We start from the raw sequence: 25,105 nt of genomic DNA on the forward strand, positions 1-25,105 counted from the left end.
TTAACTATGTAATTGTGAAAGTGTATAAAGTGAGGTTTCTGATTGCTGTATTTACATTTGTGGATATAGAATTTTGCCAATAGCAACAGATTGATTTAGAAATATCACGCTCAAAAAAGCATGTTCTCCCATTTTAAAGTAAAGTCATTGTAAATTGTCTTTGACATTATTTAAAACGCTATATCAGACTTTACATTGACTGACAATAAATGATATATTAATGAAATGTTTGTGTGACACATGCATGAGTAATAAAGTCCTACAGTTATTGTGTAATCACTAATTTAGTACAGCAATAACCTTAGATTTGTTGTGTTTTTTTCACTCCTTGAGTTTTCTCAAATTAAATTAATAAAAACTTAAGTGATTAATAAATTAAATAATTTCTTGAAAAGGTAAAGATTTTCTGTATATATTTGTAGTAATTTTTGGCATTAGTTTACATTCACAACTGTCAGATATTTAAAAATGAAAGCACGTGTTGCAAATTTTCTATATTACATATAAAATATATCGCATTGTAAAGTTTGTGTAATTCAAACCTACTGTTAAAAATGACCAAATTCTTGAAATGTTGTATTTTGAGTCATTTTGATCTTAGTTTTATTCACTTTCTGTTTCATTTTTGTTGGTCAATGTTACCTATCATTTGGAGCAGTACCATGATAAAAAACAATTCATTTATATACAGAGTTACAAAAAGTTATTACATTTTTCAACAAATGGAATTTTTACATATTTACACAAATTTATATATATATATATATATATGACAGCAGCCGGTAAAACTGAAAGTTGTTGCTTTATTGAGCAATTTATTCGTCAGCCACGAGTAGTTTGGAACGATGAAAAGCAAAAAGTGCAAATAAACAAAATTGTTAAATTAAATTATTAAATTTTAGGTGCAAGCTTTTTCTGTTTTCAATTAGGTTAAATGAATGAGTGACATACATCACATTTATGCAGTAAATAAAAGGACTAATTTTAAGAAATTTGAATTTGTGAGTGACACATTTTTCAGAAAGATTTGTGATAGATTGTTGCACATAAAATCAATATAATTGTTATGCATGGAAAAAAAACAAAACTGTGCAACTTGAACAGTTACTGTATGAAGATTAATTTGAAATAAATAATAACCCTTAGATATAAACCAGCAGCAATGCATGCCAAACCAAAACTTGTCAACACACAATTCTCAAAAGGATTTTCAAAATCTTTAACCTCTTTTATACAAAATACACAATAATTAATAATAATATTTAGACCCCAGGAATACACTTGTTTGATAAATCTCATTAAAAAAAAAAAATAAATCTATTTGCCATAAGATAAAATAATAGATGCTGTTTACCTATTTTCTGTGTTTTTAAATTTAGTCTTTAATTGTATTATTTCTTATTATTTTTCATTATTATTATAATATATAATTTGAGTTTTATTATTGTAATTTTATTTATTTATTATTATTATTATTATTATTATTATTATTATTAATCTAGTAATATTTCTACAAAACACTCCTTCTCTGAATTTCCTTTGTTCACCTGCAGGGGTCGCTGTGTCCATCCTGCACTTTGCACGCTGTTGCTGTTATTGAACAGTTTAATGTTAGCCGACTCGATGCTAACGCGGATAATTGCATAAAGTATCTCATGGAGGCTAAAGCCATCTTACAGATGTGTGACAGCACGTAGGAAAACCTGAATATGGACTCGGTAGGATCCAAATGTAACGTTTTATGACTGTTTTCGAAGGCTGGTAGCTAGTTAGCTCACGGGGGCTAATGGTTAAAAGCTAGAGCTCCTTGACTGATGACGTTTCGTGTTTAAAACTGTGGATAAGGATATTTAACATGTCGGTAAACATATCTGGCCTCAGTGATGGAGATGTCATTAAAGAAAAGTAATGCCTGGTGGTTTTATTTTGAGTCTCATTTGGTGAATGACAGTTTTTACTGTTCGTAGGAGAGCAGACTGTCCCCTGCTGTCCATGATTGGGACCAGAGAAGAGCCAGGAAAGAGCCCACACCTGCACTGATGATACCTAGACAAGCTTCCAGAAGGTGAGGCTGTTTAAATGCCACTTAATTACCACCACATACTTATACATTACTCATTTTTAATAATAAACAGACCACCAGAAAGAAAACAAGTGGCGTTATAGACTTTACTAAATTTGTTTGAAACATATTCCCTATTAAAGGGATTCTCAATCTTGGGGTTTGCGAGACACTGGGAGGGAGTCGCCAGATGCCTTCAACGAACTAAAATATATATATATATATATATTTTTTTTTTTGTTGTTGTTGTTATTCTTAACAATTTGAGCCCCCTTTTCTCATTTATTTTATTTCATGGACTTGATTTAAGTAAAAGCAGCTTTGTGATTGATTCAAACCTCATTATCTCCACAACCTGCAGGTTAGCTCCAGCTTTTTAAAGTTACTTATTTATTCTCTTTTACTATTTAATTAATTTGTTCATAGTTTTATTGTGATTTCAATGATATTTTTTGTATTAAATAAAACAAAGTGTCTCTCTGAGGTAAAAAAAAAAAAAAAAATGACAGATATAGCAGATTAAAGTAAAAGCATAAAAGCTAATATTACATTAAAAGCAAAAGGCTTAGCATTTTACAAATTAGATGGTAGCATTGCCACAATTAACTAGAACGCCTGTACAGCAGAGGAATCATAATGCCGTTAAAAAGTCCCAGGGCTGTTATTCTTTATAATATCAACACTCATGGAATTGGAATGTTTGTTGTCCAATCAAATGACTTGGTTCGAACTAACAAATGTTGTTGTCATTGCTGCTGACATTTATGGACTATCTGGATTTTGTGAAGTGATGGTGTAGGTTTTGGGCCGAAACCTGCTGTGGAACAAAGATCTTCCGTGAGAAGTCACGGCTACAGCAGTAGTCGACCTAACAGAGGCACTACCGAGGATCTCGCACAGAGAAACATCTACAAGCAAAATTACCACCAGCTCAAGGTTGGTTTCAGTGGATAATAGAATTTCATTCTTGTGTTTTGGTGAAATGTGAAATAAGTTTGTTTTATGGATTTTTACAGATGTCTAATAATGACTCTCGAGATAGAACTGTGGGAAGAAACTCAAAGGAAGCACCAAAGAAAGGTAATCTTGGTCACCTCTGCAATGCATTCAAGAATTTTTTTTCAATATACTTTAGTGAAGTTGAATATCAGGTTATTCCATGTGATTTCACAAATGGCCCATGCTCTTTGGTCTAAATCAATTCTAAAATGTTTGCCAATTGTTCCTTAATTATTCAGTAGGCACACTGTACATTTTTAGTTTGATTAGATGAACACGTTTTGAGATATGGCCAAATTAGTGAGGGAGGTATGCGTCGATTTTTGCTCGTCCTTATTGTTCTCTTTTCAGCTTCCAATATCTCAATATCACCACATAGGAAACTGAAATTTGGTATAGTAATACAACTCTACCTACTCTCTCAGAATATATAAAAATATCTGCTGTAAATTCTATCTGATGAACATGCCAGACCCTCAAATTTGGAGAAAAATTTGTCAGGGTTTCAATCTTGAACATGTTTGGGCCTTCAGGAAACAACTTAGCTCATGCCTCAACTCTCTGTAATTTTATCATCTTTGAGCTATGTACATATACTGTTCAAATTACTAATGATTAGTCACATATATGCATTGGTTTTTGGGTGACAGTCTCTTAAAATACGAAAAAAAATACTTATTTTACTATGTTCATTAGCCCATAACTGCATGTGGGAATTTGTTTTAATTTATAGTATTAATGTTACTCTTTCTTGGGATATAAAACCATTTTTGTTTATGCGACATCTTCATTTTTACTATGGACCCCAACTTTGGGTTATTTCACCACTCGCAGATATTGAAAATTCTTTACGCGTGGTGATTGTAGCTTATCTCGGTGTCTTAGAATCATTTATTGTTTATTATTATTTCCCTAGTAACATAAGAAATATTAAAAAAAAAAAAAAATTCTCTTTTTTATGTGGTGCGTGGGATGTTCTGAAAATCTGTTAAAATGTCACAGAATGACCATATTGTGAGTATGACATATTATTTAATCAACCTGCAGGAGGCGGTAGAGGAACCAGGTCGGCACAGAACTCTGCAGGGCTTCCTCGGTCACTACAAACCAGCTCAGCTTTGTTTGAAGTGAAGATGAATGATTTTCCAGAGCTAGCTGGTGCTTCACAGAACCAAATAACCCACCCAACTACCCAGAAAGAGTGCTGGGGTCCAAGTCCGGCATCCACCACTCTCCAAAGTCCACAGGTGTCCTCCTCCAGGAAGGTCAGTGGACAAATGCCTCAAATGTATTCAGGGGACACCTTTTTGTTTTCTTTTTGTTGTTTTAAAATGTAGTCTTTTTTCTTAAATAGTCCGGCTGGAGGGCATCCCCAACACTGCCAGAACCACAACAAAGTGCCACTGATGTTAATCTAGACCTTCTTGTTATACCAGCAGGTATGCATAAATCTTTGTTAGGATATTTTGTGAGCCTTTAAAAATGTGAAAATTGTTTTTTTCCTATGCTTTGTTTTTATTTGATGCAAAGCTCAGCAAATGACATCCTGGGCCAGTATCGCATCTCAGCCTCCAAAGAAACCAGTTCCTAAAGAAAGACCTGTGAACGGTGATCAACAACAGGTGTGTAAAAGGAAATATTAGCAAACAATTCATAACATTATGACATGTTATTTAGGTAAATGTATTCCAAAAATCTAGATTGAGAATAATAGATCTGTTCTTTCCATCGTCTTTTTGCCAACGTGCTCTCCTCTCATTCATGTCTGCACTCTACTGTACATAAAGCTGTTGGCTAACATCTGCCTTTAAAATGTGATTAATAAATACGCAAAATGTTACCTCAGTTCAGTTGCATGTTTGGTAAATACCATTGCATGTGCTAAATTAGCACATTGGCTACCAGCCATTTTTAGAACAGCAACCCCCCTCAGTGCCAGCCATTTTACAGCATTTTGACTGATTTTTAAAGACCCACAGAATATTATGTACTAGACCATGTAAAATCTAAAGCCCCGACATGCCGAGTCGCACCGTTTGGATTTGAAATGACATGTATTTACATCATTGGCAGTGAGTGAGTTAGTCATTTTGCATCTCTTCATCCTAATATTCAGAGCGTTATTGCACATAACACGTGTTTCTGCATGTTGTAAAGTTAGCGTACATTTTCACTCAACTCAACTTTATTTATATAGCGCAAATTGCAACAAAGTCATCTCAGTGCGCTTAACAAAATATATGGTCCATAGTAAGAAAGAACCCAAGAATTTGCATGCAAATATTTTGTAAATCAGGTCCTGAGTTTGTAAGTTTGTAAACAGAGAACTGTTACTTTTTATGCTTTTTACAAATTGCCAAAGTAAAGGTTATTTGTTAACTGTCCCATACTTTGACAGTGTATAGTGTAGTATATTGTTATGTAGGCAGGTATTCTGATCAGTCTGTCTTTATCGAGGTGGAGGACGCAGAGACTACAGAGCAAGAAGAAGGAGTTTCTCGGAAAAAGAAAAGGAAGAAAAAGAAGAAAGCCAGAGGCAGTGAAGATGACAGTGTTCGGTCAGATGAGCTGCTGATTCAGCAAGAGCCTCCAAAGTTTGAGGTAATAACCACATCAGTGCACTATGTAAACTGCTGCAGGCTGAGATTTAACTTCTGGTAGGAACATGATTTGCATCGTTGTTTTCTTTCCAGGATGAAGAGGAATTCCCAGGCTTGACTCCAGCTTTGACGAGAAGTGTTAAGCTACCAGGCAGCGCTGATGCTAAATCCTACAATGAGGTAGATGCAGTAGAGGCAGTCATGACAAATAAAACCAAACTCAAAGTGTTAATTATTGTTTACGTAAGTTTTAGTTTTTCAATCTTTTGAAAGACTTTGTAAGGTGAAATGAAGAGTTTATGTTGTTAATTATTATAATGATAAGATTCCAAAAAAGGTATTTATTGATGGGGGTGGGATTAAATAAGTATGTACTTTTTCCCACTCCTTTTTTGTAATTGTAAACAGAATTGTGAAATTGTGTTGAGAACCTATTTGTTTTCTTTGTTTCTTGTGATATTCTGTTTACATGTTCAAAATAAATTTAAAAAAAAATTCTCAAGGACATGCAGAAAGAGCCAAGTCAGCATCCGTCCACTGAACAGAACAAGATGTCGCCATCATCAAACACCCAGCCCAACGAGTCGACCAAAAAGGAAAAGGTTTGACATTTCATTTCTTACCTTTTACAAAATATGTGGAATTCCTCACGAAAAGCAGAATACATTATGGATTGTATTTGTTATTGCTAAATTCTTAGAAATCTGAGAAAGTCTCCGGGAAGAAAAGCAAAGTTCCTTTTCAGCTTGATATCGGAAACATGTTGGCTGTCCTGGAGAAGAAGCAACAGTCTCAGAAAACCAAACAAGATTCAAAACCAGTCACTCTGTCAGGTCAGTAATGCTCCACAGCTTGGTTTGCGCTTCAATCTCCTCACATCAAGTCATAAATTATTACAGCAATCCTAATCCAGGGCTTCATTCAAGTTCTTCTCGAGACGCATTTTTTTTACCATGCAGCATCAAACTCCAAACCACATATAGCTGGTATTTAAATCCAACAGACACATACTGTAAACATGTTTCACAAACTGTGCAAGAATAATTCCTGCAGCAGTAGTAGAAACACAACACCTCGATTCACAAGTTATCAGTATCATCACATCGATAAAACACAACTGATGGGATGAAAGACTGAGTCCACAATATAATACACTATATTGTAGGAATGTAAGGATATATCCTGAGTTGGCTGAAAATCGATGCACATAAGAAGGGAGTAAAATGGATACAGCACAGTATGTGCTTCGATTCTCTGCTTAAACACACACCTTAAGAAAAATTAGTAAATTCCAAGCCAGGAACATAAGAAAACTTTTCTTATATTTTTATTTTATATGTTTTAAAAAAAATATATATATATATATATATATATATATGTATATTTATTCAACATTGCATGGTGATGAATGAAGAAGCATGCAGTTTATTTTGCTTTATGAGTTCAAACGGTTTGTAAGAACTTTATAAGAAGAAAATATGATCTCTGTGTTCAAATTGAAAGGAGTTGCATCATTAAATCCCAATCTTTGATTGGCGGTTTTGCGTTTTTTTTTTTTAAAAAAAAATCAGGATTTAAATTGAATTGTTGGTTGAGCGTTTCCTTACACCCCTACTATATTGGTTTACCCATAAAATATTTTGGAAAGAGAAAAAAGAAAATTGCATCTGGAGAATTAGCCATGCTTTTAAAGTTTAAACTGAATGGGAATATAAAAAGTTCCGTTTATTAGCCGTTTACAGTATGAAAACACATTGGAAAAAATGTGCAAGGAGCTCAAAGTGCACTGTTAACATTTAAAGACATTTCACAATAAAAAAAAATAATCAACCAAAGCCACTAAAAATACTGTAAGGTAAAATACTGTACAATTAAGAGTCACATAAAACCACATAAAATACTACAGGGTCAATTCTGTACAGTAAAATGTCCATACAAAAGTAAAGTCCCTTGTTTAGAGTCATCACAGCTTGTGGGAATAAACTGTTCAAATGGCGAGCAGTAGAACATTTGATGGAGCGATACCTTTACCCTAAAGGAAACATTTCAAAAATGGCCCTGGCAGGGTGGCCTGAGGCATCATTCACAATTTATAAAGCTTGATTAAAGAGTCTGGCTTTGTGTGTGGCCTCCAGGAGTGGCAAAGTACAGCCAAAAGTCCTGCTGGCTGAGCCAACCACTTTTTTTAAGCATTTTTTTCTTTCAGAGTGAGATTATCAAATCACACAGTAATACAGTTGGTTAAGACACTCTCAATTACACAATAATAGAAGTTTTAAATGATTTTACTTAGTAAATTAAAGAATAAAATATATGTATATACGCCACCAACTTGCTTTTTTTTTTTTTTAAAGTCCAGTTCCTCTTTTTAGGAGCAATGTCTAATTGTGGTTTGCAAATAATCTCAGATATTTCACATTTTTTTACAGCCTAATGTTATGTCTGTTTCACTGTAGATTTAAGGCCCCATGTCATAAAAGGTTCCAAGCTAAAATGGATTACCTTGATTGATTTTCTGTGTGTAGTGGGTGGCGGATTACCTGCTGTCCAGAAACAAGCAGCAGGTCAGAAGAAGCTGCCATGGCACCAGGATAAAATAGCTCACAACCCGTTGGACTCCACCAGCCCTCTGGTGAAGAAAGGCAAGCAGAGAGAAGTGCCCAAAGCCAAGAAACCCACTCCTCTGAAGAGAGCAAGTCTACTTCCTGTTTCCACATGTGCACCCTCCACTGTTTCTACTCACCTTTTAATAAACACTGTTTTTGGATATTTTTTTGTTTTTGTTTAGGTCATTCTGAAGGAAAGGGAGGAAAGGAAGCAAAGGCGTTTGCTGGAGGAGAGAGGGATGCTGCCTGAAGAAGAGCTCCAACTTCCAGATGAGGCCACAGAGGAAAAGGAGCAGTGTGATGACATAGGTACCAGAAGAATCAATCTGTAACAGAAGTAAAACAGTTCCTTACTTCTTCTTTGTGTTTTCTCCAATCAAAGATGAGTTAAGCAGTCCTTTGGACGAGAAGCTAAACGAAATAAACCAGATTATTGATGAAACGGAGGAGGAAGCTGATGGACTCGAGGCTGCACAGGAACCAGCAACTGTCCCTGAACCCGAGCCAGACAAGGCGCCGAAGATCCACAGCAGAAAGTTCAGAGAGTGAGTCTTTATTTATTTAGGGTTTATTTTTTAGCTAAATGTTTCATTATTATCTCTCCTCACTCACCAGCTACTGCAGTCAGATGCTGAGCAAAGACGTGGACGAGTGTGTGACCACTCTGCTGAAGGAGCTGGTTCGATTCCAGGACCGCTTGTACCAGAAGGACCCGATGAAGGCCCGCATGAAGAGACGCATCGTCATGGGCCTCCGAGAGGTTCTGAAACACCTCAAGCTCAGGAAAGTCAAGTGTGTCATCATCTCACCCAACTGTGAACGCATCCAGTCCAAAGGTAACACACCCACACAAGAACCTTAAACAACTAAATACGTATCATCATCAGGATTCTCACAAGTCATTTTTCACAACGTAGGGGGATTGCGAGGTGCGTAAGTGAGTGCTGTCAGCATGAGTGTTGTAGAAGGGTCTGGGCGCCCCCCCCCCCCAAGAACATTTTTAATTTATAACTCACTGAGAGCCAAATTTTGTGAAGTAAAGTTTTTTTTTTTTTTTTTTAAATCTTTGTTACTGCCTTACTTTAAAGCCAGAACTTATTTGTTGAGTTGGTGAAGGTAATGAGGAATGTGGTTATGAAGATTGAAAAAGAGTTCAAACAACCCATGCACGCTGGAAGTTCCTTTTGTGCAACAATTATTTCGACAATACTGATTATAAAAGGAAAAAAAACATACAGAAAAGCCCCCCCAACACTCGTCGAGGGGGATCAAAATTACACACTACGGGGCCCCTACGCTCAACGACACTGGCGAGAACCCTGATCATCATCATTAATGTACCGTCTGGTGAAGGAAATACTAAAAACATGAGAATATTTGTTGCAGGAGGCCTGGATGAAGCTCTCCACACCATCATCAACACGTGTCGGGAGCAAAATGTTCCATTCGTTTTTGCACTTTCAAGGAAAGTTTTGGGCCGCTGCGTCAACAAAGCGGTTCCCGTCAGCTTGGTGGGAATCTTTAACTACGATGGAGCACAGGTCAGCACTAGAACAGACACTAACACACACACACACAGAAATCAGTTTTTATTTTTCACTAAAACTAGCTGTAATCGTTTGTTTCCCACGCTGCAGGACTACTACCATAAGATGATCGAGCTTTCGTCTGAGGCCAGGATGGCCTACGAGGTGATGGTGTCGAGCCCAGAGCAGAGCGGCCCAGATGAGGAAACTAAAGGTGATGAGCAGCAGATCTCCAGCAAGGAGCTGAAGTCTGGCACTGACTGCAAAACATCTGAGGAAGTAGAATATAGTAAGTTTTGTTTGTTGGATGCAATGAATACTTGACTATTGGGAAAAAAACACCTCCGAGTATGGCACGTTCTGAGAGTTGTTGAAAATATTTATATTTTAAAGTGCACCATTGTCTCATCTTTGTCAACATTAATGTTAACAATTGCAGCAAATTGTTTTAGTCTTCTTCCTGAAAAACAGTCGTCTGAATAAATTACACTTTAACATTAACATATTGTGGAAAAAGAACTTGCTGGAAATATTACGCGTAAGTCAAGGACACATCAAAGTGATCAGCAGATGCCTCTGAAGAAGGCTGGCAGTTCACAGTCGAACAGTCAGGATATCAAAGTAAATCTCCTGAAAAACAGTCGTTTGAATTAATGAAACCTTAACGTATTAAAGATACAAACAGTTTAAACGTACAAAGTAACATTTGCTTCTAAAACAGGCCGACAAGCTTCTTTAACGACCAAATTAAAAACTACTACTTTTATTTCAAATAATTCACAAGAATATATGCAGATAATTTTACATCCAATAAGATGTCAGAAATGTTTGATAAATGTTAGCTTAAGTTAAAATAACAAATGATATTATGTTTAAGAGACACTTTGGTTTGAACATGAAACAAGCATAATCAACTCTGGCCTTTCAGAATAAGAGCCCAGGATACATGCTGCTGTTTAGTTAGCAGTGGTTTGCATTTTTCTTTCATCAGGTTTAGACAAAATGTTTGATAAATATGATAAAACTTTAGTGCACATTCGCCACCATGCATGCTGCCTGTTACAATGTGTATTTAATCCTTGTTTAATTAACAGTCTTTTACACAATTATGTACTTTTCCTCTTTGGTTTCTTTCTTTTCTTGTTTTGTGTTTTTTCTTTTCATTTATAATATTTCTCAAGCTTCTGAAAAAGTCATTTCCCCCATGAGATTAATACAGCATTTCTGATTCTGATGAAAGAGCATCATCTTGTTGTCATCTAATGACTTTTGTTTTATTTTCTTCCTCTCAGTCGCGCTCTGGAAGAAACTCCTGGAGAAGGAATCCAGTCATGCATTTCTGGACTTAAAAGAGCAGCTGAGCGTTCTGCACATAAACAGTGAATGTACTGAAAACAGTGAGGAAGAGGAGCAAAGTTGACCATGGAAAAGCCTCCTGCTAGGTATGTGTGTGTGTGCGTGTGTGTGTGTGTGTGTGTGCTGATGGAAAAACTGCTGCTAGCGGTTTTAGAGGTGGGAGTGGAAACCAAAAGAAAAGAAAGAAGATACAGATCTATATTTTTGGTCATGTCACTCTTATTGTCCTCATTTCTTCTGCATAAGCAGGTGTAAAAAATAAAAAAAAAACAGATTGATTATTATTGGTGTCCAATGTAGATCATTCTTTAATCTGAACTGTTATTATTACAGCTTTTTGAGATCATATTTCTTAATACAATCATTGAAATATTAACCTAAACATCTTTGAAGTTTGAACTTTAGGAAAACGCTCCAATAACCATCTTAGAAATATATACAGACTTAACTAATAATGATAGTCGTAGTTTAGTCGCTAACAGTCTCTGGTTCACGTTTTAATTTTTGTTTTAGGAATAAGTTTGATTTACAGTCGACCATTGTTTTACAGAAATGAATCTTAAACAATCAGGTTTACAAGATATGGGAGTTTATTTTCTATGAATCAGAAGAAAATAAATCACCTGTGGAATTCTACATAATGTACTTGCTTTTTAAACATTTCTACTCGATACTAATGGTAATTCTTAACAAATTTTTCAAGTAGAACTTCAACAACCATTTTTGTTGAGTTTTAAGGGTTTTGTTCAGTTGGAAACCTGAAAGTAACATGCACATTGTTTTATCATTTATTACCCTTAAAAAGCATTAATACAATTCTGTATGATGCAAGCATTTATTACATGTGCACAGATGACAAAAAGCCTCAATTAATTCTACAGGTTATTATTAAAGCTGCCAACCATGATTGTTCAGTTTATTAAAACCACTTTTAAATTCTGCCTACCCCGATGGCCTTGCCAGGACCAGTGCTTGTAATTTGACACCAGCGTCATCAGTGAAATGATCTGAATGACAGCGTTTCTTTGTTGTATATAATTTGCACTACTCTGCACTTATTCTTTGGGTGATTAGTTCTTCTTTTTGCACTTTTCTGTCAGTTTTTAGACAGAGAAAATGATAAACATGTAATTGTGCTGTTCATTGCTTGGTGACAATCTCACTAAATTAATTTTCTCACTTTGTATGAAAGCCCTTTCATTTAGTTTTTAGTTTCTTTTCTTAAAAAGTATCAATAATTATGATTCTAGTGTATATTTGTTAACAGAATCAGGTTAATCTGTGCTTATTCAGATGTGTTTGATGCTTTCTAGGAATGTATTCTCGACTCATTTTGCAGATGTTTGTGTGTGAGGATGAAACTGTACTTTGAGTAATGGACACGTTTCTTAAAAAAAAAAAAAAAAAAAAAGCTGTGAAAATCACAAATTCCATCTGATGAATGCCACTTTTTTTCATAACTATTTTTGTATCTAGTCTTAGCACTAATTCAGTGGTTCTCAAACTGTGGGAAACCCCCTCCATGTCGGCTAGATATTATAGAGAAGGACAACCACTGCTCTATGCTAAGCTAACGTCTGCTTTTACAAAGTGTTTGATTAACGTGTGATGTAGGGACAGCACTGTGATTAGGAAACTGCATTAGTGACACATTTTCTCAGAGTATAAAAGTGTAGACAAATGTACAATTGAAGAACTTCCTTAGTATGCACTTAATGTCGATAATAATAATAATCTGAATAAACAAATAATGATAATTTGTGTTTCTTTAAATTTGGCACCAGCGAAGATCAGTGGGATCTTGTGTAACTGAGCCCTTCAATAAAAATGTTTGTATTTAATTCTAAATTTCCTTCTTGTCATTCTTCCTCTAACAAGGATATACAAAGACTTAAAAGCTACTTATTACTACAGTATAGCAATAACAATGTAGGGCTGGGCGATTTTGCCCAAAAAAAATCTCTGATTTTTTTTTTTTAAAGAGAAATTTGAGTTTCGATTTGATTTTTTTTTTTTAATGCACTTAAAAATGACTGCAGACATCAGAGTCTCAAGTGCAACTTTATTGCTGTGATTGTCCTCAAGAGTTAAAATGCATAGAACAATCCCAACGCAAAAAAGTCAGAAAAAACTGTGGTGGGAAATTTGCAAAATAAAAAATCATTTTTTATCTACAAATTCAATAATTGATTAAATTGATTTTTTGCCCAGCCCTAATAGCACTGTAGTGTGAGTTGCACAGTAAAGTTTGCATACTACAGGCTGTACGTGTCCATCCACAGCCTTAAATGATGAGACTATTTATTATCTAAGCTGTCGTGCAATAAAATAAGTTATTTTATTTAATAAATGTCTGTATTCTTAATTGTATTCATATAGCTAGATGCTTGAAAATGTAATCGGTGCCAGGCTTCAAATGTATGTCTCGTTTTCTAACAGTGGCTAATGTTGCAACATCGCACAATCTAATCCGAACATTTAGCAGGATGTTATAAATTGCTCATTTATCAGGTTATAATCACACACATGATAGATTCTAAGGCTTCACTTTAAGTTTTTTTTTTCCCCAACAATGTTGAATTGAAAGGCGTTGTTTAGTTGATGCTGTGACTAAGTCATGAATGAGTTCATTTCAGCTTGAGTGGATCATGTGAGGTAAAGATCTGAGATGACTAAAAAAAAAAAACATCCCCCGTCAAATTTGATTTGTTGCAAGAAGAAAACTGCAAAGTTACTGTGAAAAGATTGCATTACATGTGTTAATGTATGATGACAAATACAGACGTGGGAGAAGAAACCACCATGAAATCCTAATACAGTAGAAAAAGTGTTTTAATTGTCCATATGGAGCAAAGCTTTAACATTCAGATTGTTCACTTTAGAATTCACAAAGAAATGATAAACATTTTGTGTGAAACGGGTCCGATATCAGCACTAAATGTTCAAAAACCCAAAACGCTGCAAAGTGCGCGGAAAAGCTTTTGCAGACTCCTCCATTCTGAGCAGGCACATGACGAGACTACTGAAATAATTAGGTGTCAGCACTCAAATGTCCTTTTAGGTCACTTATTATTGAGGCACAATGAAAGAAGTTTGTGGGACACAAACACATTGAGTGTTGAGTTCACATCTGATCTTTAATAAAAAATTGAAACTTAAAAAAACTACACCTTTTTCAACTGTTGTGCATGTTTCGTGCATTAAAACAGTGATAATTCCTGTGTTAATCCACAGACCAGGGGTTCTACAAGTCCAGTCCTGGAGAGTCCCTGTCCTGCATGTTTTGGATGATTACCTGGTTCACTACAGCTGATTGTAAAGGGGAGCTCGTTACTCTAATACTTTTTATGTGTGTGTGTAGTTTTTCAAAGTTAACAATAAGAGCACAAATAGAAAGTGAGTGTGTAAGATGAATAAAAAATACAGCTTTATATATTATCCACTATCCTAAATATATGGAAATCTCTCCCAACCACTCTGTAATATTCACAGCACCACATACATTTATTCTTTTCATAATAAAAGCCTCTCTGATAAAGGAACTCTTTGCTTGGAAGCTAAAAAAGGTAAACATCTGACGATTGTTGAACGTGACACAGTTAAGAAGATCTTAGTGTTTGGTGTAAACATGAGAAAAGTTCCCGTCTTGGTGCATCTCACGCCTCCTTTAGACGCTTGGCTGTGCTGAGAAGAACCAGAGGTACGACGAAGGAAGCTGATGTGATGAGAAAACAGGTCTGAGCCCCAGCGATCCAGTACACTGCAAAGAAGAGATGGAATTAAAGCAGGAAATGAAAGAATAATGTTACATTTGCTTAAAGATCAAGTTTTTCCTACCAGAAGAGGACACAATTGGTCCCAGTGCTCTGGCCAGAGCTCCCAGGCTTCTCAGGATCCCCATCACAGTACCTTTCTGATTGGCTGAACCTGAACAAGAACGATGAGCAGGACTTCATCAGAGGCCTTTTAAAAAAATTATCAGTGGGAATGAACACGAGGCTCACCATAGTCTGACACGAGGGTGGACAGGCAGGGGACGACAACTGCAGCCGCTGTGAAGAAAAGAAAGACAACGATACATTAACACAGGAGCCGTCGGGACGCTGCATCAATAAACACTGAGCTTTAAGGGCCTGTACTACGAAGCTGGATAAGTATATCTGGGATATATCTCACTTCATTAGTGGGCTTCACCTAACCAAACATTCTCTGTAGGGTCAAGACAACGCGTCGACCCAAAAAAATACGTTGATATGAAATATGCACGCCGACGCGTCGTACGACCAAAACAAAGATGGCGGAGCCGGAGAATAACTATCGCGAGTGGCTCATCTGAGTTTCAAAAGTGCAAGGCAGTGAAGACGCGTACTCGTTCATCAAAGGTAGTTGTTCCCTGTAACCCTCGTCCTTTATCCAGGGTGTGACCGGACGGCAGCACGTCGACGGCACATTTTTTGTTGGAAAAGCACTTTCTGACTCTGAATGCATTATTTTGTACTTTTATATTCTTTAACTTTATTTTTTAATTTTGAGTTGAAGAGCAATAAACATTGCAATGTTAAGGAATTCATGTTTTTTTTCTTCCATTTTTAGATATGTAAATGTAAATATGTATATATTACTTTTAGTCAATGGCGAGATAATCGAATTGAACTGGAAATATGAATCGTTAGATTAATCAATGCATCGAAAAAATAATCGCTAGACTAATCGTTTAAAAATATAATCGTTTATCCCAGCCCTAATTCTGTCCTACAAAGCGGGCTATAAATACGTTCACTTAAGACGGGTGAGTTCAGCCTGGCTTCGTGCACGCTCCAGTGACAGGAGACTACAGTGTCTGAATAATTAAATATGAAGAATTAAAATCCATAATTCAGACCAAAAACAACACTGTTGCTGCAGAAAAGCAGGAAGGAAGGTGCTGACACTGTTAATGCGTAAAAGCGTGCGATTATATAATATTACTCCATGGGATGATAAACAGACAGCGCTCTGATCAGGTTCACTTTATTAAGACGTGTTACTATTCATGTAGTCCTCCTCAATTTATCACACACACTGGGATGAGAGTGCATTGTTTCACTGTAGTATGTTCCTGCTGATGCCGTCACGTCACTATAGACGTAAGAATAAATGACTTAATCCATCCGCGATACAGAGGTCGTCCATTACAGGCTTCATCAGCTGACTGTAGATCAGTCCATCCAATATAAATCTATACTTTTCCTAAAGGACGTCATCGGTAAATGAAAGGATTACATTTAGCCATTAATAATCTTTCTTTCCTAAACACAGCTGTCAAATCTGCACCAACCAGGATCTTCTAACAATGAACAGGGTGTTTTCTGATTGGTCAGGAGGCGGGACTTTTATACTCGCCCAGATCTTATCCAGAACATAACCTGGTTTGGTTAGGTGTTCAGTCTAAGTTACCATGGTGATTTAGTGCGCTAGGAAGTTAGCCAATAAAACCCGGAATTGAGCAGGATAAAGAGGAAATCTAGCTTCGTAGTACGGGCCCTAAGTCAACTATTTTCTTTTGAAAAATCGTTATTGGTCCATCTTTATTCTCTCCTTCCATTGAAAACGTGGGAACTTGTTTTTATTTCTGTGGTGACAATGGGGTCGTCTTGTTAACATTTCTTACCAAATGAGTACAAAGCCAGGCCGAGGTAAAGCACGGTGATATTAGACGACAATCCAATGAGAATAAAAGCTGGGATCAACGTAAAGATCGCCTGAAACAAAAAAACAAAACAATCTCTCATCAGGTAAAAGAACCAAGAACAGGCAAACATTAAGAAGTGACGGTAGTACCGTTTGAACAGCCTTGATGTGGTGTCCTGGTTTAATCCTGCGAGCGTAACCACCCTGGATCAAAGCCATGATAACACCAATGAAGAAGAACATCTTTCCCTGCTGCATGCTGTCACCAGAAGGAAAACAGGAGGATGTCACCCAGGTTTGCTTTTACCAATGATCATTCAGCTTGTTTGCATGGAGACCATTACCTCGTGAACTGGAAGCGCTGATGTGTGAGAAAACTCAGTGTGAACTCCAGACCAGAGAACAGGAAGAGGTAGCAGAAATAAACCAGACCCAACACTCGGAGTCTGTGCATTCCTGTAGGTAACGACACAGATTCCCATCAGCCGACCAAAGTTCAGTCATAAACGCTTCAAAGGAGGAAAAGCATCCGCTTCTTACGGGAACCTGGTGTGTCTGACACTCACGCTCTATAGAAGGTGGATCAGTTGTCCTGGCAACGGCTGAGAAATGGAACAATGATAACGGACTGAGGAGGTCTCTGGATCTGGAGCTGCTTTCTGTGGACGAAGCCTGAGATAACCACACAGATAGAGGGAATAATGCTGAGTCATTCATCTGCTTTGAGTCAAAAGGTCAGTAAACACACTTCATTAGGACAAATAAACAATAAGACACTATAAACAAACCAACTTCAATTGGTACATAAAACATAGAGAATCAAGAAAAAATAAAAGACTATTAATGAGCTACAAAAGTCACAGATATTAGAAAAGCAAATGGATGACTTTAGATATTTTTGGTGCCAATTTCAACATTTTAAATCATAAATCTGTCCCCTTTTTAATCTCTCCTACATTAATATGTGCTGAAAAGGTTGTTTTCCCTGTTTTTACACTATACATTGAACAACATCACAGGATCACCACACAAACTGAAGCACGCGTATTTTAAATAGGTTTTCACAATGACTTTTTCCCACATAAACAGGTTTAGCTTTTAAAATGAAGGTTTTATATAAAATAATTACCAGGTAATACATATTTTTTCATTTTAAACATCATTTCACATCAAAACATAAAGTGCAACAGATCCCTGAACATCAATGCGTGTAGTAAAAAAAAAAAAAAAGATCAATAATATTAAAAAATGCTTAAACTTAATCATCGTAATAGCTTTATTTTCACATGTGCTTATAGTAATAATTTGTAAGATATTACTGTTGATAAATACAACATTTTTATGGGAATTATTTATTGGAATTAACTGAAAACTGCAAGTAACTTTTAAATACAGTAACTAGATGCTAACATATTAAAAGTATTTCTAACATCCTTGTTAGATATAGAGGGCCAACTTTCAATTTTGAAAAATTCCCATTAATTCAAAAGGAAAATTTCCAACTTTGAAATTTCTGTACAATTTGAAACCTTAGTTGAAATGTTGTTTTTTATTTGTATTATTTTGAATGGATGCTAATAGTTATTTAAAAATACTCTCAATTTCCGGTTAATTCCAATAAATAATTCCCATGAAAAGTTAATATTTTTGAATATTCCCAAAACTCCCAAACTTAAGTTACTGTGTAAATTTACTGGAAATGTTCCACCCCTTTACGATCCTACAGATAATATTTACAACTCGAAGTTTCACAGACGTAATTAATCACAGAAAAATGTTTTTGCAGCTAGAATGGAATATTTCCTCCAGTTGCACAACCAGTGGAATGTTCTGAGTGTATATATGAACAGGAAGTAGTTCCTTAAACAGACCTTGACGTTCCCTGTTAGCGTCTCTGGCAGCATCAGCCAAATAAAGAGCAGATCAGCAGCACTGAACACCAGGGCGAGCACAGCGGGGGTTTGGTAAAACTCTCCTCCGTCTCTCCTGGAGCTGAGGGCCATGTAGGCCCCCATCAGTGGCCCCACGGTGAAGCCCAGAGAAAAGGCCACGCCGATCATAGCCTGGGTGCACAGCGTGTGAACATAGTTTTTGCATCCGTGTATTTGAAACTGTAAGAGATTTCATTTGTTAGTGTGTAACGAGCTCACCATTCCTCTGTTTCGAGCCTTTGGGCAAGGCAGGTCAGCCACGATGGCTGTGCACAGGCTAACGTTGCCCTTACAAACGCCTCCAATGATGCGAAACAAAAGGAAAGAGCTGAAACTCCGGGAAAGTGCCCAGACTGCGTAGGAGGACATCAGACCAACCTGAAGTACAAACCAGTTAAAAGGACAAAGACACATTATTGATGTTTGTGCAAAAAACCAGTCAAAAGTAGACACTCACTGTGGTGAGAATGAGCAGCGGTCGTCTGCCATGACGGTCCGACAGAGCTCCTGTTAACGGTGAAGACAGGAACTGAAGTAGAGAAAACAATGACCCGATCAAACCTGGAGGAGAAGAACAAGAGTTAATGGGTTTGATTTTTAACTGCACTCTCTAAAAGTTACAGTTATTTCCTTCTACCTCCGAACAGAACAGTGTTGTACTTCTTCTCTAGTGGAATCCCAACAGCTTCCCTAAACCAGTCCACCATGCTCTGCAGAGACTCATACACAACATCCTGCAAGAGCAACGCAACACAACACAACACAGTTTAAACACTCAGGCTGGTTCTAAATCATATACTAATGTACTACTCATACTAAGTTAGTATGTAGTATGGAAAGATTGAGTACGCGAGCAAATACCTGAATGTATACTATATGGGGACATTTTTTAAGTATGCATGGTATTCAAACTAGTCATACGCAACCACACCGTGATGCATTGTGAGCGGAACCTAAAATGGTCCTGGGACCGGCTTCAAGCTGAAAGTCAAATATCGTCTTTTCAAAACAAAAGCATCTCTTCTTGTCTTTTATTAACGTTTTGGTAATTAGAGCTCTTGTTTTGAAGTGAACCACAAGTTTAGTCAGTAGAACAATGGCGGGTCTCCAAAATTTCAGCATGAAATGTGTTTCTGTGAGTTTTATGGATCAAATGAGCACATGTTGATATTCTACTTGGTCACTGACTTAAAATGTTTTCAGAACTTTCAAAGGTGGCAAATCAACACAGATATTTATCCTCAGTGTGCTTCAGGTTTTTGTTGTTGTAGGTTTGAAATGCATCTTAGGAAACTTTGAAGTTTACTTCCTTGAAAGGAAATGTCAATATTGTTATCATTAATTAAAATTATTAAAATTTTATAGATTGTTAAACAAGATCAAGCTGAAATTGCAAAATGACACTCAGTATAGCCTCACATATACAGTATGTTTTAGGGAAATACCCCACATTTACACACAATTTGTCTTTGTCAACAGGTGTTTAGGGAGACGGAAACATCAATTATCATGCAAAATATGATATATGACACCTTCAGAAATGTAAATGGCTATATGACACAAACTAAACCCATACTCACATGTTTTGGTACAGTATCACACACCTCCATTATATTTTTTTAGCCATAAAACAGGTGGACTAATGTCTAGTTTTAAGCAAGTATGGACGTCAAATCTTGTGCAAAACTTTGCGTGATCTTGGCGCATTCTTGTTTCAGTGTATTTCTACTGTATACAAATGAATATAATGACAATAATTCACTTCTTTAACCGTATGAAGCATGTTGGTTCGATTTTGTGAAGTCTAATAGCCTGTAACGACACAGTTAAGGAAAGCCCATCAAATGGAAACGATACGAAAATGTGTGAAATTTTGAACTAGAAAACCAGAGGATCAACACATATCAGAGCCTTTGATGTGCCTTTGATGTGTAATCTTCATTAATCCTCAACAGAAATTAAATAGAAAATGTTGTTTAATGATGAAATGACAAACAGGAAAAGGCCGAGTCAGCACAATGTCTCCAACGATGTGTTCTTTATATGAACGAATGAGGAAAAACATCTCCATCAGTCCACATGTCCAGTAAGTGAAGGTAAGTAAGAGCAAAAGACAACACTCACCCCAGTCTGAGCATAGTGGTCCAGGATGGAGGGCAGCAGAGGCAGGATGAGAGTAAATCCCAACAGGTCGAGCAGCAGAATCACAAACACGATGTTGATGACTTTAGAGGAGAACGAGCCTCCATCATCTGTGGGTTTGTTTACGGCTGACATTTTACCGCCCGACTACGAACTGATCCTGTCAAACACAAACAGATCATATCAGAGAAAGTATCAGCAGATCTGTATTTCTCATTAGTTTAAACACACAATCATTGCGTAGTTTGTTTTCCAAGTTAAATCTTAGTGATGATGTCATGTATGCTGGAATTTAAATGACTGAATGTTTTCATCATTTGGGAGTTGGTTTTCAGTTCAGGGCATTCAGTCATCCTTATGGTTGGGCGTCGTTTGGATTTTAACTATTCTGATTCCGATTCCAATTCTCAATTTCGATTCCTGTTCTTGACGATTCCGATTCTTTGAGTTGTGCAGGTCAACAGGTCACCCTCCCGTATAAGAGGGGGGAAATATAAATGATATTTTTACTAATCAAATTCAGTTATAAATGTCTTTTTTAGCCACTAGTGTTTGCCAACGTTAAAAATTAATTATATAAACAATTTCTAACTTCCTGACATTCATTCACGAGTGAATTTCCGCACAGGAAATAATCATTTATGTCATGGGGCGCTGCTCGGAGTGCCCCAGCAGTGCAGAAAAACAGCCAATCATTTACAGTTGCCATGGCAAATTAATAAATACATGGCCAATCAGGGTCGCAAAATTTAAGGGTCCTGGGGCGCTGAAAAATCCACCCTACGGTATGGCCCATTTCTGCCAGTAGAAAAAAAATCATCAACCTAGGAATAATAAAATAATAATAATAATAAATTATCAAGTCATAATTATGAGATCTCATAATTGTTACTTTTTATTATTATTATTTTACTTTTCGTACTTTATTTTTTTTAACTGGTAGAAATGGGCTTCTAAACTGAGCAGCTGTGGAAGCCGTGCTCGTCAGTGGGATGATGATGATGATGATGATGGTTAATTTAACAAACGAGGATCAGCTTTGTGCTCTTTGGAACTTCAAGTCGTGCTTTTCACACAGTGTATGAGCACAAGGCTGTGTTTGGAGACGGAACAGAGCTGAATTTGACGGCCCTCGATCACGAAATAATGCCACATCATGCTGTATAACCAGGTAAGATATGCATCTGTGTACAGTGTTAGCCAAACGTTAATTCTCTTTGAATAGACTATATACAGCCCTTAATGTTTGTCTCTCATCTTATTAATACAATGCATTGTTTGTGTATAAATTCAGCTGATCATAGATTGTTGTTGATTATTGTATTTGATAACTTTCCTTTCTAAAGCATGCATGGAGCATTATACAACTGAAAATTGTTCATTTACTTTTAGATGAAATAATTACTGTTTAAATTATAGTTGTCGCCTGACAGTTAATTTTAATTATTATACCGGGGAGAGAAATGTATTGTCACATGATCACCCCACCCCACCCCAAAAGAATATTTGTCACCAGCCGCCACTGACAAAAATTACAAAACAAATGGATGACAAAAAATACAGAAATTTACTCCAAATACACATAAGACAGTTGACTACAAATATCCACAAAAATAACATTAAAATATACAAAACAACCACAAAAATAGACAAAATGACTCACAAAACAAAATGAGAAAAATACATACAAAAATCACAAAAAAAATCCAAAAAATTGCACAAAAGGATGACATAAAAATACAGAAATTTACTCCAAAATGACTCATATAACACACAAAACAAGTATCAAAACACACAAAAGGAGAGAAAAATAGTACACTCAAAAACATACAAAAAAAGAAGAAGAAATGTTCACTTATAAAAAATCATTAAGACCAAAAATACACAAAATGTATAAATATTAGGGGTGGAAATTAAATCAGTCCACCTTCCAGATTTGATTCGATACAACTTTGTAATTTCCGATATGATACCGATATTGCAGCCTTGCGTATCGGCCGATACCGATATTGATCTGATATCAGCTTGAATCATACTTTTTTTTTTCTTTAATAAAAAAAATAATATTGACTTATTTTGTAGTGTGGAATGTTAGAAAAGGCTTGATCAAATGATGTTACTCAGAGAACAATAGTCAGCAACAGTAGGTATGAGAAAAACTGACCCATTTATTATTAACCAATTGGTTACATACAATTTAACCTTCAACATAATATCTACAGTTATCTACAATTGAATAAAAATAAATAAAAAATGAATTGCAAAAAAAAAAAAACGGGAATATGAATCCGATATTTGATATGGTTTTCAGGCTAATATCGGGACACCCCTACTAACTAACCCTAATTTGTCCTACGGCTACGTACGGATAGCCACTTCAAATTGAAATTCAGAGGACTTGCGGGGATTGTATTACAATTGGAAAAATGTAAAACAAATAAATAAATAATCGATCTTTGGAAATTTAAGAAGCGATTCATAATTGTCAATAATAGCACATTTTATTTTTAACCACCTGTGATAAACAAATAACCACAAAATGTCTCAGAAAACACAGCAACAACAAAAAAAATAACTCTTATAAACACACAAAACACAAGAACAAAATGCTGTAATTATTCTAAACATTAATCACAGTTCAGTGGATGTGATAAACTTCTGACTAATCTCAGGATAAAACAACTACAGCAGAATAAATACAACTTTACTTACAGTTGAGACACTTTTTCTCCTTCTTTCACCTTCACTTTTTGTGTATAATAGTGAACTTGTAAAGTGGGAGGTTTTAATCTGAACAGAGTTCAAACCTTCACCTGATCAATGTGGACAAAAGGCGCAGGAATTCCAGTCAAACGCATGGAATGACTCGTTTTACAGCTTCCTGCTTCAAGTAGAAGTTATGAGGAAACGCGGAGGAAAAGCATCATTTAAGGAAACTATTCCCATAAGGAACAAATCAAATAATAATCTACATTTGTGTAGATATCCTAAAGTATCTTGTAATTAATGAAGGGACTTGGTCGTTGCTGTTGCCCGGTGTGTCCTCACAGGATTCAACAGCATCACTTTTTGTTTCGCTTCTCCGTCAAACCGGGAGAAAACGACCCCCTGAGGCCGGTTTTACTCACCTCGTTTCCCGCAGGACGCTGAAATCCCAGTCCGTACTGGAAAAGCTCCAGCTTCACCCTCTCTTTCCTCCTCCTTCATCAACTCCTTCATGTGTGAACGCGCACCAGGAAGAGCTCTCCTCTGGCACGCGCGTGTCGTCGAGCGGTGACGCCTTCACGTGATGCTCGGATTTTTAAACTTTTCCTGTTGTCATTCGGGTCAAATAAGGCCTCGTCACAATGCTGATAAAAGCTTCAAACCTGCTCAAAATGACTTTAAATTGAGGCTTAAAATCCATCCATCCATTTTTAGACCCACTTATTCCTGTTTGTCAGGGTCGCGGGGGTCTGCCGGTGCCAATATCTGGCTCTCATTGGGCGCTGGGCGGGGGTACACCCTGGACAGGGCGCCAGTCCATCACAGGGCAACACAGACAGACAACCACTCTCATTCACTCCTATGGGCAATTTAGAGACTCCAAGCAACCTTACAGTCATGTTTTTGGATTGTGGGAGGAAGCCCACACAGCACGGGGAGAACATGCAAACTCCACACAGAAAGGACTCAGGTGTCCTCACCTTCTTGCGGTGAGGCAGACGTGCTAACCACTAAGCCACCGAGCACCCGGCTTAAAATCCACGTTTACTTTTTGGCTTTTAATTACCTTGGAGTTATGTGAATCTCTGTTTTTGTTGATACCAGTCCGATATTTGCCAGAAAACTAATATCGGATTTTATCGGACTGCATCTAAAATCTCCTATATAAGCACTCCGATAAGTTTTTGTCCCCGCCCTCAGTTGTTCCCACTATATACTGACACTAAAAAATAACTGAAGTGAACTTGAATTGCTGACTATTGTTCTCTGTTTGACTAACATCACTTGATCAAGCCTTTTCTAACATTCCACACGACAAAATAAGTAATAAAAGTATGTGTGATTCGTGCCGATATCGGAAAATAACCAAGCCTGCAATATCAGTATCGTATCGTAAGTGAAAAAGTTGTATCGTGACATCCCTAGTTCATAGACCTGTTTGGATTTTTGTTTGTTTTGGAAAATGCAGGCGTTGGAGGGAAAACAATTATTTAAACTCATGGACATT

At 36.6% G+C, this 25,105-nt stretch overlaps 2 protein-coding genes across 3 annotated transcripts; one reads left to right on the forward strand and one right to left on the reverse strand.

Moving 5' to 3' along the window:
• The first annotated feature begins 1,562 nt into the window (after positions 1 to 1,562).
• LOC114470348 (selenocysteine insertion sequence-binding protein 2-like) lies at positions 1,563 to 12,906 on the forward strand. Of its 2 annotated transcripts, none has more exons than XM_028458512.1 (18): positions 1,563 to 1,718; positions 1,968 to 2,065; positions 2,851 to 2,998; positions 3,079 to 3,142; positions 4,109 to 4,326; positions 4,416 to 4,500; positions 4,592 to 4,683; positions 5,519 to 5,662; positions 5,755 to 5,841; positions 6,165 to 6,263; positions 6,362 to 6,494; positions 8,187 to 8,353; positions 8,450 to 8,576; positions 8,650 to 8,812; positions 8,883 to 9,103; positions 9,654 to 9,808; positions 9,905 to 10,082; positions 11,086 to 12,906. In XM_028458512.1, the coding sequence occupies exons 1-18, from the start codon at positions 1,710 to 1,712 to the stop codon at positions 11,211 to 11,213; spliced, it is 2,316 nt and encodes a 771-aa protein (XP_028314313.1). In that variant the 5' UTR covers positions 1,563 to 1,709; the 3' UTR covers positions 11,214 to 12,906. The 2 variants fall into 2 exon arrangements, with proteins under 2 accessions (XP_028314313.1, XP_028314314.1); XM_028458513.1 differs by having other exon boundaries at positions 6,174 to 6,263.
• Positions 12,907 to 14,267: 1,361 nt separating this feature from the next.
• Positions 14,268 to 24,158, reverse strand: mfsd10 (major facilitator superfamily domain containing 10). The gene is made up of 13 exons (XM_028457586.1): positions 24,021 to 24,158; positions 20,875 to 21,052; positions 19,388 to 19,484; positions 19,208 to 19,311; positions 18,970 to 19,128; positions 18,691 to 18,882; positions 17,386 to 17,491; positions 17,164 to 17,275; positions 16,970 to 17,078; positions 16,800 to 16,890; positions 15,154 to 15,201; positions 14,987 to 15,076; positions 14,268 to 14,909 (listed from the first exon to the last, which is right to left on the reverse strand). The coding sequence occupies exons 2-13, from the start codon at positions 21,025 to 21,027 to the stop codon at positions 14,806 to 14,808; spliced, it is 1,365 nt and encodes a 454-aa protein (XP_028313387.1). The 5' UTR covers positions 21,028 to 21,052; positions 24,021 to 24,158; the 3' UTR covers positions 14,268 to 14,805.
• Positions 24,159 to 25,105: the final 947 nt, after the last annotated feature.

This window comes from Gouania willdenowi, chromosome 9 (assembly GCF_900634775.1).
Source record: "Gouania willdenowi chromosome 9, fGouWil2.1, whole genome shotgun sequence".
Classification (NCBI taxonomy): domain Eukaryota; kingdom Metazoa; phylum Chordata; class Actinopteri; order Blenniiformes; family Gobiesocidae; genus Gouania; species Gouania willdenowi.